This window comes from Eubalaena glacialis, chromosome X (assembly GCF_028564815.1).
Source record: "Eubalaena glacialis isolate mEubGla1 chromosome X, mEubGla1.1.hap2.+ XY, whole genome shotgun sequence".
Lineage (NCBI taxonomy): Eukaryota > Metazoa > Chordata > Mammalia > Artiodactyla > Balaenidae > Eubalaena > Eubalaena glacialis.
The window spans coordinates 11,417,855-11,432,391 of NC_083736.1; the positions used below are offsets into that span (position 1 = coordinate 11,417,855).

General features: G+C 45.0%; 2 protein-coding genes across 9 annotated transcripts in view; one reads left to right on the forward strand and one right to left on the reverse strand.

The window, feature by feature from the left end:
• Positions 1 to 11,854, forward strand: part of OFD1 (OFD1 centriole and centriolar satellite protein) — an 83,918-nt gene extending 72,064 nt beyond the window's left edge. For 4 of the 7 annotated variants that reach the window (XM_061179387.1, XM_061179381.1, XM_061179385.1 and 1 more), the window contains 7 exons: positions 1,307 to 1,436; positions 1,907 to 1,979; positions 8,140 to 8,209; positions 8,498 to 8,648; positions 9,862 to 10,023; positions 10,457 to 10,616; positions 11,023 to 11,854. Coding sequence is in view for 6 of the 7 variants with exons in the window: in XM_061179381.1 (XP_061035364.1) it covers positions 1,307 to 1,355 (49 nt within the window). In the remaining variant the exon portion in view is untranslated. Of the gene's footprint in view, positions 1 to 1,306; positions 1,437 to 1,906; positions 1,980 to 8,139; positions 8,210 to 8,497; positions 8,649 to 9,861; positions 10,071 to 10,456; positions 10,617 to 11,022 lie in introns of all 7 variants that reach the window. The other 3 variants (XM_061179382.1, XM_061179383.1, XM_061179384.1) reach the window with 3 other exon arrangements.
• The window catches only part of GPM6B (glycoprotein M6B), a 34,448-nt gene continuing 23,380 nt past the window's right edge, over positions 3,470 to 14,537 (reverse strand). The window contains exons 3-7 of one of the 2 annotated variants that reach the window (XM_061179390.1): positions 13,952 to 14,108; positions 11,174 to 11,345; positions 9,242 to 9,315; positions 8,342 to 8,407; positions 3,470 to 5,509 (exon numbers count right to left, since the gene is read on the reverse strand). In XM_061179390.1, the coding sequence (XP_061035373.1) occupies positions 5,360 to 5,509; positions 8,342 to 8,407; positions 9,242 to 9,315; positions 11,174 to 11,345; positions 13,952 to 14,108 (619 nt within the window). In that variant the 3' untranslated portion in view covers positions 3,470 to 5,359. Of the gene's footprint in view, positions 5,510 to 5,934; positions 7,117 to 8,341; positions 8,408 to 9,241; positions 9,316 to 11,173; positions 11,346 to 13,951; positions 14,109 to 14,537 lie in introns of those variants that run through there. The other variant, XM_061179389.1, reaches the window with a different exon arrangement.

Below are 14,537 nucleotides of genomic sequence, written 5' to 3' on the forward strand. Positions count from 1 at the left end.
CTAGGTGTTTGGCGGGGGGGGGGGGCGCATTTCTTAGGTGGAAGTCTTAAAAGTTGGGGTGCTGGGGTGCTAGATGTGGGGTCCAAACCCTTTGCTCTTCAGGGAGAACTTTGGAGTTGGGGGTGCCCACCTGAGTGTATGGTGGTGTGCCAGATTTAGGGTTTATGGTGAGAGTATGTCTGAGCCTTTCCTGCCTGTTTTGATGTGGGTATTTTCTTGTTTGCTAGATGTGTAAGAGTAGCTCAGCTAGTCTTTTTTCTTTCTTTCAGAAAAACTTGCTCTGTGTGCGGTGGTATATTCGGTGTGTCCATGGGAGGAGGGGGAGTTCAGCAGCCTCCTAGGTCACTGTCTTAGAGCTAAACCCTCAGATAACTTTTTTTTTTTAATGTATTTATTTTTGGCTGCATTGGGTCTTCGTTGCTGCTGGCAGGCTTTCTCTAGTTGTGGCGAGCAGGGGCTACTCTTCTTTGTGGTCTGTGGGCTTCTCATTGTGGTGGCTTCTCTTGTTGTGGAGCACGGGCTCTAGGTGCACGGGCTTCAGTAGTTGTGGCTCACGGGCTCTAGAGCGCAGGCTCAGTAGTTGTGGCTCATGGGCTTAGTTGCTCTGCGGCATGTGGGATCTTCCCGGACCAGGGCTCAAACGTGTGTCCCCTGCATTGGCGGGCGGATTCTTAACCACTGTGCCACCAGGGAAGCCCTTCTCAGATAACTTTTTAACACTTTCTAGTATTACTCACTTTTCCCCCCAGCTGATATTTTCAAAGCCCTTGTCTAAATAATTTATTGTATTCTTTCAGTTTTCTAGCTTGGGGTTTGGTAGCTTCATTTTGTTTTCCTGTCAGTCAACTTAAATTCTAAGTAGTAGTAGTTTTTTTTTTTAATTTTTATTGGAGTATAGTTGATTTACAATGTTGTTAGTTTCAGGTATACAGCAAAGTGAATCAGTTATACATATACATATATCCACTGGTTTTTTTTCTTTTAGATTCTTTTCCCATATAGGCCATTACAGAGTATTGAGTAGAGTTCCCTGTGCTATACAGTAGGTCCTTATTAGTTACCTATTTTATATATAGTAGTGTGTATATGTTAATCCCAAGCTCCTAATTTATCCCTCCCCCCAGCCTTTCCCCTTAGAAGACAAACTTATATTAACCAATCTCTGTGACTCTACTTCTGTTTTGTAAATAAGTTCATTGGTGTACCCTTTGTTTTTAGATTCCACATATAAGCCTAAGTAGTCATCTTAACACTCCATATGAGGTTAGAGTCTGTTTAAAGAAAAGTCAGTCATCTCTTTATGTAGCATTTCAGATGGCTGTATCATCTCGGACGCCTGTGAATACAGCTTTTGAAATGTGAGCCACTCCCCTGCAGGCTGCCTGCTCCTGCCTCTGCAAGACCCCCTGAACGGAGTCTGTTTAAGTCTTCCCCAGGTAGGTACAATAAAGTTTAAATATCAAAACAGGAAGATTGAGGGGCAGTTTAGAAAAGGAATGTTCTTTGCCAAACCTGACTGACCTCTATTTGTATTTTTCTTTCCTTAAAACTTTCTGTAGTTTTACTCATCCTAATACGCATTTTGAAAACTTACCTTAAATCTGTAATTTTTCACAAACTCCCAAGAATAAATTAGCACTAGCTGGCAAAAGCTGACACCATTTAGGAAAAGATAAGTAATAACAAAGCGGATCGCCTCTTTTAAATCTTAATCCAGGCAGGCCTCATTTTATTGTGCTTTGCTTTATTGCGTGTCACAGATAGTATGATTTTTACAAATTGAAGGTCTGTGGCAACTCTGTGTCGAGCAAATCTATTGGTGCTAATTTTCCAATGGGCATTTGCTCACCTTGTGTATTTGTGTCACATTTTGGTAAGTCTAACAATATTTCAAACCCTCCACTAGCAAAAAGATTACCACTCGCTGAAGTCTCAGATGATGGATAGCATTTTCGGCAATGAAGTCTCTTTTAATTAAGGTATGTATATTGTTTTTTTAGACATAATGTTACTGCACACGCTAATAGACTACACAGTATAGTGTAAACCTAACTTTTATATGCACTGGGAAACCAAAGAATTCATGTTACTCTGTGCTAGTCGCTGTATTGCAGTGGTCTGGAACTGAGCCCAGAGTGTCTGAGGTTTGCCTGGATTAGGACTATAATAGTATTAGAAAGCCCTAAAAGGATTTTTTTCAAAACTTTTATTGTGGAAACTTCGGTCGTCACTTTTTAATGAACTTAAAGTATTTTGCTTGTTGGTGTTTACATGAGTAGGTCTCTCCTATATAATTCTGACTTGATTTTCGTTTCTTAAACATCAAGTTGCACAAGGTATAACTAGAGAAATGGAAAAGTCTCTACTTCACCCTCTGGGGGTTGCTATATTTTGTGGCAGGATTGCTGTCAGTAATTAAGATAGTGCATGTGATCTTCTGTAACTTCATAACTGCACACAATGCCCCATAAACAGAAGGTATTAAGCAGTGTGACCAACAGCGTACTGCTTGGGCTCCTGATGGTTCTCCTGCTGAGCGTGAATGAAGGGCGATGAGCCGGAGGCAGCACCTCAGTTAGAAACGTCAGTGTGTCAGTAGTGACAAAAGCTGGTCGTTACTAAGAAAGGTCAGCTGTACAAAGTGCAAATGTATAATCATGCTGACAGACAGGTAAGTAAAGAGATGATAAAATGAAATACTAAGTAAGAAATTTAGCTCTGTTGCTTTAGCGAATGGCTGTTTGTTTGATCTAAATAGTTGTTCTCTCAGTAGAGTTTTCTAATTGAAGTACAGTTGATCTACAGTGCTGTGTTTCAGGTGTACAGCAAATTGATTTAGTTATACATATCTATGTATATGTACTCTTCTTCAGACTCTTTCCCCTTACAGTTTATTACAAAATAGTGAGTACAGTTCCCTGTGCTGTACACAGGAGGACCCTGCTGTTGAGTAGATGTCTATATCTTGGGTTTGTAAAACAGCCAATGGGACATGGACCTTTATGAAGGTTCCTCGTTGCTTCCACTTTCCCCAAACTTAAAGCTTTGTGTTAATCCCATAACCAAGTATGACGCTAGTCAGAAAAATTATATACTAAAAAGTGTTAGTGGCACTGACTGTAAAATACAGCCCAGTGGGTTACGGTGGTTTCTCAAATTGCTCTTGCTTTAAAAGCGGTTTCCGTCAGAAATGAAACATGTAGCAGTTAGAAACTTGATCTCCATACAAATGTGGAATCTTGATTATGCACACTGTTTAAAAATGACACCATACCGAGGACACAGAAGGACAGTATTTATGTATGGTAAAAAGGCAAGTGAATGAAGCTATAATTTTTATTTCATTTCTCTTAATACATCCACAGCTATTGCCACCTAAATAGATCTTTAAAATAAGCATACACAAGAAGTACTGACTATTATCTACAAATATTTATTGTAACACTTGAATAGAACTACAGGAAGCCCTTGGCACTGATAGAAAATATTGATTCACTGTTAGGTTACAAAAATTTATACATAGCAAAATTTAATGCTCTTTACATAAAAAATATTAGACTACTTAAACAAAACTTTCAAAAATTCCTGGTAATGGCTACCAGAATTAGAAAAGTAAAATTAGGCTTTAGACACTGCCTCTTCTAGAACACTGGACTCAAAACAGCACCTCCACTGCTGGAAAGAATATTTAAGTCTGTCATGCAACAGGAAAACAAAACACCAAGCTATTCTGGAACAACTGTTCTACACAGAAGAGAATGTCTCCCAATAAAAAAGAAAAAAAAAAAAGTTAAGATCCCAATAGGCATTTTTTTAGGCATTAACACCACCAACAAAAAGAATCCAAATGAACTATTATACTTGATGTTCAATTTTAATAGCATCTGATAAAGGTATGCTTCCTTTCATTTTAACACATTTCTGCACATGGATATGTTTTAAAATCCAGGAAACAGCCAAACCACAAGTTAATTAATTCTTAACATGAATATACATAGTTAACCCTATATTATGCAGCCCCCTTTAAAAAGCACTGATGCACCCAACAGTTATATGTATCATTTCATAAAGAACAACACAAGGTTTACCATCATCACTAATACTCGATACCTATAGTCACTTAATGTTCTGAAACACAATGATTTAGAAGGCAAGTTTCTTTCGAAGATGGCTTAAAACTCAAGCAGTTGGTTTTTTTTGTTGTTGTTTTTGTGGGGTTTTTTTGGTTGTTTTTTTTTTTGCTGAACATTGAACTTTATTATTCCAGGAAACTAAGATTTAGATAAGAAGAAAAAGTGAAATAAATACCAACCCTAATTGAAATTACTTCAGTATTCAAGTCTATAAAAGTAGGAGGTCTGCGGTCTGTTGGTAATTAATTCGGTTTTAGATAGTTGGTATGAAACTGTAAACTCACTATTCAGACCATGTAAAAACGGTTTTGAGTGGTGGTCATTTTAATAAGGTAACACTTCTCCATCAAGAAAAACATTTGTGGAACAAAATTCTATGAAGGATTTGGGGTTGCCTGGTGTAAGTAAGTAAGTTCTTAGAAATTTAAAGCAAATAAATACTCATTAAGGCAGAGCTGACATTTCTCAAGAAGAATGATGACAACTGGGTCACTTTATTAAAATGAAATCTATTATAAAATTGATTCTGGAAAGTTTGTCAGTCAGTTGAAATCCAGCTTCTTCCATGGTCGGTGTAGCAGAATTATTATAATGGGCTCATTCATTTTAACATTCTTGGGGAAAAAAAGATTTCTGATTGGATCAGGAAATTAATATGTCCTGCAGGTGGGGAGGGCAGCTATTTTTTTAAAAAAAGGTCAATTGTAAGAATCACTTTATCTTTGAGCCCCAGCTTCATAAATGTCAGCTGTCTGTCAGAAATGGAACTTCACATCAATTCCACTTTATCTCCTATTTGAGATACACTGATTTGAGAACGGATGGCCTAAGTGAATCTATGGTCACACCCCCTGATGCTGGTATGGCATGGTCCCTATCAAGATAGATAGGCTGTGAGAATACATCATACCCCTGGTCTGTCTGTCTTGGTAGGATTGTGAACATGCCACAGATTTGTTTCAAACGGATGAACACTCATTTTGTCAAAGTGTTGCCTTTTAAAATGGCTCCCATGAAACCTCCAATATCTGTTCTAAAGAAAGATTTACCTACTGGAAGGTTTTCCTAGAAATACATCCCAGCAGCTTGAGACAGACAGTGAGGTGTTTGTTTGGACTTCTACATGAGTTTGTTTGGTGGGGTACACATCTGTACTGCAGAGCAGCTGTCTGATGATTTGTCAGAGCTGTAAATTCGTCGGCTGAGAGAGACCCTCTGGCAAACATTTATGTGTAAGAATTGAGTTGTTCTTTGGACCGAGACTGGATATCTTGCAGTTCCTGTTCTTCCTTTGCTTTGATATCCTGGTAAGCCTGCATTTTGCTTGCATCCTTTAAGTAAGCCCAGTTAGAAGACAGTATCATGAGGAAGTGGATCTGGAAAAGAAGGGTGAGCATGGTGGCTAGTGAGCATGTGAGAAGGCAAAGCGAGCTGCGAGGTAGATTAGACGCTCTGTACTGGAAAAAGGGAGAGGCGGTTATTTCCGTATTAATACTCATTCTGCTATCAGAGGCATCGGAGACTGAGCGCATGCTCTGCTAAGACGCTTCATATTAAGAGGCTGAAGAAAAGTTAGTACACACACGAACATAATGAACTTGGGAAAAAATGGCCAAAGTTACTGTTAAGAAAAGGCAAAAGTGAAATACGACAGGGTGCTTTTTACCATTTTGAGGGTAACTAACTTTAAGGCAGAAGTAAGTTCAGAAACACACTGTGTGGTTATTTTAGAATCAGTGTTGTTGTGCAAAGATCTTGCTTTCCTAGCTATCTGTGGATAAAAATAATTCCCCCAAAGGCCTGAAAGTGTGAACAATGTTTATTTTGAGTAAATAATATAAAACTACATATTTAACATGTAAAAATGAAGTGAATGTCAAAACCAAAATGAAGAACTATAAGCAAAGCATGCAGTCTCTGTGTTAACACATTTTTGGTGGTGAAACAACTACAGTTTTCACTTTGTAACTGCCATGATTTCATTTCACAAAACGTCAGAATCTTTATTACCATTCTTGACAGTTGATGTGGCAAACACGTCTTTCCCGCTTATTTTCCTCATCTTTCCTGCAACACCTACATCTCAAGTTCCTTATATTATTTCCTTCTCGACATATTTGAGACTTTCCGATCCAAGCACAATTACTCGCCCCATTAAAATCTTACGTGCAGTTTGAGAAGTGGCTATGAGGAATCAGTTACTACTCACCCAAACCCAACACTCTGAGGTTATCAATCAATTCTGGGGGCTCTGAAAGGAATGATGGTGTTGTGTAAAAATAAAACTACATATAAATCCTCTTTTTAGAGATAACAAATGGGCTCTTTTTCTTCAAGTTTTCGTCAGCTTATTTGAGGGGCATTTATTTGGTAGTGAGCCCTGTAATCATAAAGAAAATGTTGTAATCAAATTTAAAATAATGTTGTAATCAAATTTAGACTCTATTTGTAAAATATTTTCCAGACAGAGTCTGACAAGACCAAATCCAGATGAAAACGGTTCTCTTCCATTTCATCTTCAGTGCTTGTTTTCATCACTGAAATTGGTTATCAGACAAGCAAAAAAAACGGAAAATGCAGGTATTCCAAAGTTTTAATACTTAGAGATACTACTGCTGAAAGTTTAAGTTCAAGAAAAATTGTTTTTCAGTGGATGCTCACCAATGTCAGTACATAACTGAATCCTTTCCAAAAGGTGGAAATAGCCAGATCTCATTATTTTGTAGTTCATGTACGGTAAGTCATTTCATTAATCTACCACGCACAATGAGTTGACTAAAGCAATTTACAAATTACTATAACAAAACTGCAGAAACCTAGGCTCTGCTTTAGTCTGGGGGGTCAGTGATACTTCATGCTACCAAGTATAGCTCTCTAAAGCTCGTTATTGGCCTTATGCAATTTAGAACTTAGTGCAGCAATCTTCCCGACTCTTAAACTTCAAAACCGCATAGTTATATGTAGTAGCCATCATGTAGATCAGCTGGTGGAAGAGAACAGAACAGAACAGGACCGTAAGATACAGGCAATGAGGGCCGGCGCCCTGACGCTTCTAAACTCGGGTGGGGATGAGCGCCAGCTCAGAGCCTACGGTGTGTTTCTTTTTTCCCATTTATAATCGCAAGAGAAGATTTTTCGTAGCTGGCACACACAAAAGTTCATATTTGGCATTTCACATATAAGTAAGTCCTCTGCTCTCCCCTCAATATGTTTGTTTATGAAAAAAGACTGGATGTATTTAAAAAATAACAGCGAGAGCTGGGTGAGCAGCATGAGAAAGATGAGGGTAAGAGCCCTGTTTCCCCTCGTTCTTTCCCACACTGCCCACTCAGCAGCTCTGCCTGCCTGTTGCTCAGCGAAGAGACCAGGTCACCCCCACCCCTGTGATGTAGCGGGCGGTTCTTTCCCTGGCTGGAATGGGAAGGGATGACGTCAAGGTTGGAAAAACTGGGAAGGACTCATTTCTGAGCACGTGAGAGTTCCCCTCCTCTCTACGAGTCTTAGATTTCTCGACACCACAAGCCCAGCCCTCCCAAGTGTTATGCACACACAAACATACAGCTGTGTGGTTGCAGCCTCCCTATTTTGTGAATGTGCCTTCGTGCTAAAATTTCTCTGTAACTCCCAGGTCAGGACTCACTCATGGCACTGCCACGGCCATTCGGACATGCAGAGTGGGGGAAAAGCTGAGGCAACCAAGGCACCACTCTGCCTTCTTGTGGCAACTCTCGGGCTGTAAACAAGCGTCCTTTTCAGAATCTATTTGGTGCCATGTAGTTTGCATTTCCGTGACTTCGCTCTTTACACGCTCCCTCACCGGCGTGCCCTCACCAGCGTGCTGAAGGGCTGTCTAGTGTCCCTAAGTGCAGGAAGGCTGCGAGGGGCCTTACGGAGAAAACACGTGTGTCAAACTTCATTCAGGTTTGCGTTACAGTGCTGTTCATGAATCGGCAATATACACTCAATAAGATGTCTTTAAACAGAAGCAACCTGATTCTTTCCACAGAATCCAAATTGCATCACCTACCGTGGATGCCAAGACCACCACCTCGTACTTCCTGCACTCTAGACATGGGGTAAGTTTACACAGGGGAAACTTAACCAAGGTCGAGTCCCAGGCTTGTTGGCTGGAAGGCAAATCTGTTACTATAGTGACTGCAGGGAAGGGGGGGGGACTGCACTAGGCCCGTCCTGGGGCCTGTACTCACCAAGGCAATGACGGTGGCGCCAGCTCCGGCACAGGCCACGATGAACAGGTGATAGGACATGTAGAACTAGGAAAGAACAGGGCACCAACGTTAGCATTTTATGTGGCAGGAAATGGCCTCCACCGGTCCGGGCGCAGCTCCCTCTTTCTCCTCTAGGGCTGTTTTCCGAAGGCTGGGCACCTGCTGCCCCGGCTGGACCCCAGACCAGTTACATCGGAGTAGCTGGGGGCTGGGCCCCAGCGTCAGGATATGATACTGCTCCAGCGTGCCTGCAGCCCGATCCTGGATAGACACGCTGAGCAGCCAGGTAGGCGGGCCCTGCTGATCTCGGTCGCTCGCGGCTTCCAAAAGCACGTCAGGATTCTCTTGAATATGCAAGCTTCCACACGTGCATTGGAGAATTTGCTTTTATAAACAGCTATAAACCACTGCCTAAAGACTATTCTAGCTAGGGCAGAGAGATTTTAGACCACAGTGTGTCAGGATTTATTGCCAATTAAGGATGAACAAGAAATAGCAGCAACTCCGTCTGGAAACGTGAGCCCAAGTGCCAATGTATAAAAATTTGCTTGTATACAAATTCAGGGCCATCTTCTCTATGACAATTTGCCTTGGTTCTGTGACTGACAGGTGTCCTACTTTGAAAAGCTATCTGAAGGCGAGAGAGAAGAGTCTACATGTCTATTCAGATCTGCAGGACTGGGGTCACTCTCGAATTATTGCCGAGAGAGAGAAAGCGCTCTGCTGGCGCAGGCTCCTCGCTCAGCGGGCTGGGCCAGGGCCACTTTCTAGGTCAAGAATGGAGGCAGAGCGCCCGCTCTCTGTCCCTAGGAGAAGCCCTTCGCTCAGCCTCTGCTGCCCCGCGGTCATGTAGGAGCCCGCGCAGGGGGCGGGGCTTACCTCACTGGTGTTGCAGATGTTCTCCAGGGCCGAGCCACACATTCTTCCTGGGAAGGCATTCCAAGGGATGATACCTGGGAAGCGAATCCCAACAGAAGCTTAGGGATTAGTGCCGAGTCCAGCGCCCCTGCTCTCAGCGGGCCCCACCTCTTTCAGTGGCAGTTACAACACAATGACCGGCCACGTTCTTCAACAACCGATGTACCTGCTCCCTGTAGAACAAGCTCTTGGGAATAAAAAGTCCTATTTGGACAACAGGGCAAGAGCAAAGTCAGCTAACTAGTCCATAAGGGAATTAGGCAACTCAATTTTTCTCCCTACGAGTTCTGCTTCAGTTAGTTGAGCTGATAGTCCTGAACTCTAGTTCAACAGCTGCAGGACAACCCCCCTCACAGGCATTTCCTCCTCCTGAAGCCAAACACACCTCCCCCTGAATTTCACGGTCTGCGGCCTCACCCCTCAAGCTCTTTGTCGGTGGTCCGCCCCAAGATCCGTTCTGAAACGGGCAGGCTGTGCTCAGAAAGGTTCACGGCAATTCGACAGAGTAATTATGTTGTAGAATTCGGGTTTCCATTTTGTATGTCTTTGCTTTTCTATTCATTTTTGTTGTGTTTTACAAGTATCTCGGAAATGCTTCTGGACTGAAGCTCCAGTTGGAAACTTGGAAAACCACTGTCCTTCCGCACAGAGAGCGCGGCCCGGGGTGTCTCCCACTGTACCCAGCTCACCTCTGCAGGCACCTCGTCCACTCGGCGGCGGCTCTTGCTGCCGTGAATGCCTAGGTGGGTGCTTAAATACGACGTGGGTCAAGTCCTCCTTCTCCCAGGAGGTAAGGAAGGAGGATTTTAAAAATATACTCCTTATTCTTTCCATCTTTGTAGAAAATGATTACTGATGACCAAACATTTGTAGTGAATACTTAAGAAGAGGGAAGTGATACATGCATCTAGATATTCACTTACAAATAGTTTAGAAATCAACTTTAGTCTCTGTTTTCAATCCATCCTAAAGAACAGTGGGGGTGAGCCTTTGGCTCTATCAGAAGAGATTAGTCCGATGGGCAATTTTAGGTGAGTTTCATATTATGGTTCAAGGTAAGACGCTGAGGAGAAGCCAGATGGGCAAAATAAGAAGCAAAAAAGCTCTTCCAGAAAAGCTCTGAAAGAACAATGATTTCCCCTTCAATTCTAATGAAAACTCTTCTTTTCCTCCTAGTTGTTTCTGCCAAGAACAGGATTTCCTACCATCCTGGCCAGAAGCACTACTGAAACTGCCTTCTCTCCCTCAACAGGGAAGTCGGGTCTACAGTGATGGACAGGAGGCACCCTGGCCCCTTCTGTGGCCTGTCAAAACGAACCGACCTTAGCTGCCGAGGGTAAGGATCCCACTCAGAATATATGTGTGAACCGGTTTTTTCCAACAGCTGGCTTTGATAGAGTACCTTCTGATGACTTTAAAATACACCTGGATTTTATGTTTTGTTTTTCAATATTAAAGCAATATGGTCATTTAAAAAAGACCTGATTTAAAGAGGTGAATGTGCAGAGTAACTGGATTATACAGTGCATACAATATTCTGGATGGAAAATTGGATGGTACAAAACCGAAAAGAAGTTGAAGGAAAACTATATACTCTTTTTAGAGTGGCTATCCACACATCTTTTTTGATTGAACTGCATTATAAAAAGTTTCTTTTACTGTCCACTGAACTAGCAACTATAACAGTTTTGAATGACCCTTTTTAGGAACTAAGAGCCTAACTAACTGATGTTTCCATCCAGAAAATGGAGCACACTGAGGGAAAGAGTATAATAAACTCTTCCAATAGAATGGATGAAACCCAGCTGGATGCTTAGATGCCCATGTACTAATTAAGGCCCAGACACATGCACAAGAGGATACCAATGAATCGAGGAGATGAAAAGGAAGTACCGTATTGCCGGATGTCCACGCAGATCTGCTCCACCCCGGCTGTCCCGTTCGTCTGGGGGGACTTGATGACTTCACAGGTTGACCATATGTTGTAGAACATAAACACGGGCACCGCAGAGAAACCAAACACGCCCAGCCAGGCCACTCCCAGCACATAGGTGAGGAAGACGAACTAGGCCGAAAAGGAGAAAGAATCGTCACCGACCAGGGCGAAGCACCTCCCCCGGGAGGAATGATGACGCACTTCCCAGCCGATACCGAACCTGTGGGACGCGGTCAGAGCACCACCCGGACCACGGCAGTGACAAAGGAAGTCTTGGAACTTTGCGGGTCCCTCTTTTAGCAAGGACATGAGTGGCCACGAGAGGATCTCCCGTGTCCAAGGTCACAGAGCTAGTTGGTGACAGGGCCTCCTCCTAAACACCAGTGCTGCACTTACCAGGGGACAGTGGCTGGAGGCTTTCACAGGCCACTGAATTCTAACTCTGTACCAGCTTCCCAAATTCCCTTTCTTTTATGTAAGAGATGGGCCGTAGAACAGCCCTTGCTACAGGAAGCCCTTTCTCCAAAGGAACTTGGCTAGTTTCATGATCCTGTGAAATTACTAAAAAGCATTAGATGCTTGCACCTTTACTGCATTTACACTAGCCATGATCACAAGCTTAGTGCACAGTGGACCTGATAAAATGCTCATTTCCCTCTAGTTTTGTTCTGTTGTGTTTCTCAGCTTTAAGATCCACAGCAGCAGTGGCTGCGGGAAGGGGCTTCATCGTGCTGGCCCACGTGCTGCCGTGGGCGATCTCACCAGGAACACCAGGATCGTATTGCTTTCCTTTCTTCCTGACCTGCTTGGCATACCGCTTTTCAGAGAGCTTTGAAAAGGCTGTTTCAAAAACGCTGTGGGTCTGATATTTTCAGAACGCGCACCCACCCAGCGCCCCGATGCCGTGCAGCCTCCTCGGCTCGCCCCCTCCTCGCGCGCTCAACCCCCGTACAGCCAACCCCGGAGCCCGCCTCGCCCGCGGGCTTCGCCTCTGTCCCTTCTTCTCCGCTCTCACTCACCACGAGCCACGAGTCTCGCGATCCATCCCCTCTTGCTCACCTCTCCTCCCTCGCTCCGCCCTGTGCACGGTCCTGTCACAGCCTGCCTGTCTGTCTGGCTTTCGATTTCATTCCCAGCCCGGCAGCCGAGGCCTTTCCTGATCTGGCCCTGGGCTGCTCTCCGCAGCAGCGGCCTTTCGCTCCTCTGGGCTCCAGCCTCCCCTGCCAGCCAGGCCGCAGCCCCTCTTCTCCGGGCTGCTCTGCTCAGGCTGGGTCCTCCTCCTCCCCGCCGGGAGCCGCGGGGCCCCGGTGATTCTGCCCGCTGCCGCCGCCCTCCCTGGGCCCCCCGGCCCCGGGCACACAGCTCTGCTGGCGCTCGCGGGACCTATAGGGCCGGACAGAGAAGCAGCAGGGGCGGCGCCCGGCAGCAGCGGGCCTAGGGCCTGCCAGGAGCAGCTGCCAGGGACGCGTCCAGCCTTAACCTCAATGCGCACGGCGTCCCGGCCCCTTCATACCCGGGCTCCCATCCGGGCACAAAGCCGTCACTACACTCTCTGTGCCTCCCTTAAGGAGGATTTTTAGGAACACTGGGCGCTCCGTGTCTTTTAAGACAGGCTCTGCGTCCGTACCTCGTGACAGCAGAGAGCTCGGTCGGTGCCCCCCGGGAGCCGCGGCCCCGCAGCGAGGGTGCCTATCCTCCTTCCTTCCTTCCTTCCGTGCCTTCCTCAGCCAGCCTGGGCTTTCTGCCTCCGTGTGAGCGCGTCTCTCTCAACTCCCCAACTGTTTTCGCCACATCTGACCACTTGCTCAAACGCCAGCCCCCTGCTCGGCACAGGCTCTTACGAGCTCCACTTCAACGCGCCCCAAATCAAACTCCATAAGCGCCCCTTTCCCACCTCTCCCTCCACCCCTGACTTTCCTTCTGTGAAACGGCACTTTCTAACCCTGCCTCTTAATGAGCCCCTTTTAAGCTCTGTCCTCCTCTAGACCAGAGGTCAGCAAACGTTGCCTGCAAAAGGCCGGAGAGGGGACGGGTCAGGCTCCGCAGGCCACATGCGGTCACAGACACTCCTCAGCGCTGCTGTTACAGCGTGACCGCAGCCGCCGTGTCAACGAAGGGGTGTGGCTGGGTGCCAGAAACTCTATTATGGACATCAAACCTTGAATTGCGTAGAACTACGGGTGTCCTAAGATATTATTCCTTTGTTTTTTTCCCCAGCTCATAGGTGGATAAAAAACAGGTGGCGGGCTGGCTCTGGAGCCTGCTTAACCCCCCCCCCCCTTTAGGCTCTAAACTTCTGGAGGACAGTCCCCAGCGAGGTGCTTAGTAGGAAACATGCTTGGTCACCACTGCCAGAGGGATCGTGACCATTCATCATAGTATGGGCGAGTCTGCGTGGCCACAATCCATATTCAAAGATAAATGAAGGAGAGCGGTGAGACGATAGGAAAACTATCTCCTTTCATAGTGGGGACTTTATATTTGAAAACTCTTCAATACCCTTGTTATCTGGACGTTGCTAAGAGAAATGCTTGATTTCATCCTACCAGCCATAGATTTTAATTTCTCCTCAATAATATGTTGAGTGTTTTTTCATATTCCTCACTCTGAGTTGGAACGAACACTCCTTCTGTCATGGACTCTGCACGTACTCTCAGTTAGCTTTTACCAAACACAAAGAAACACATGGAGGTGTGGCTCTGGCTGGGTATCAGCCATCAGAGATTCGTACTCACCATCCCACTGATGCACCGGCCACAGGCGGTTGTTTTAAACTCCCCGTGCAGCTCTTTCACTGCGCTCGTGGTGTAGAAGCCTTCTGCCAACAGAATGATCCCGTACAAGAAGAAAAAGGACGCAATTCCATAGATGACATACTGCATCAGTTGTATTCTAGGAAAAGAAGAAGGTCCAAGTGGTTAACAGACGTTTTTGGCCTCTGGAGGGGGGCCGTGAGGGTGACATCACTTGCCCTGCTGATGGCTTCAGTGGGCTCATGGGGCATTGCAGGCAGGCATCCCTGCCCAGCCCACCGCAACCTGAGCCTTTCTTCCAAGGTGAGCAACCTTCCCAGACAAGGGAGAAGTTTCCTTTGCACAGGGGCCCAGTTGGAATCTTTTAATACTTAGGAGATTACTTATAAATGCAGACATTGACGAGTTAAAGTCACTCATCCAAGGATACACACACAGCCAGCATTTAAACGCTGGTCCAGTGGACGACATGTTCCTTCCACCGTATCAAAGTGCCTCCCAACCAGGCCTAGTGCTTTATGTTATTCTGATAAAACCCCTAAGTAAGCACTGAGGGCTGCTTTAGGGA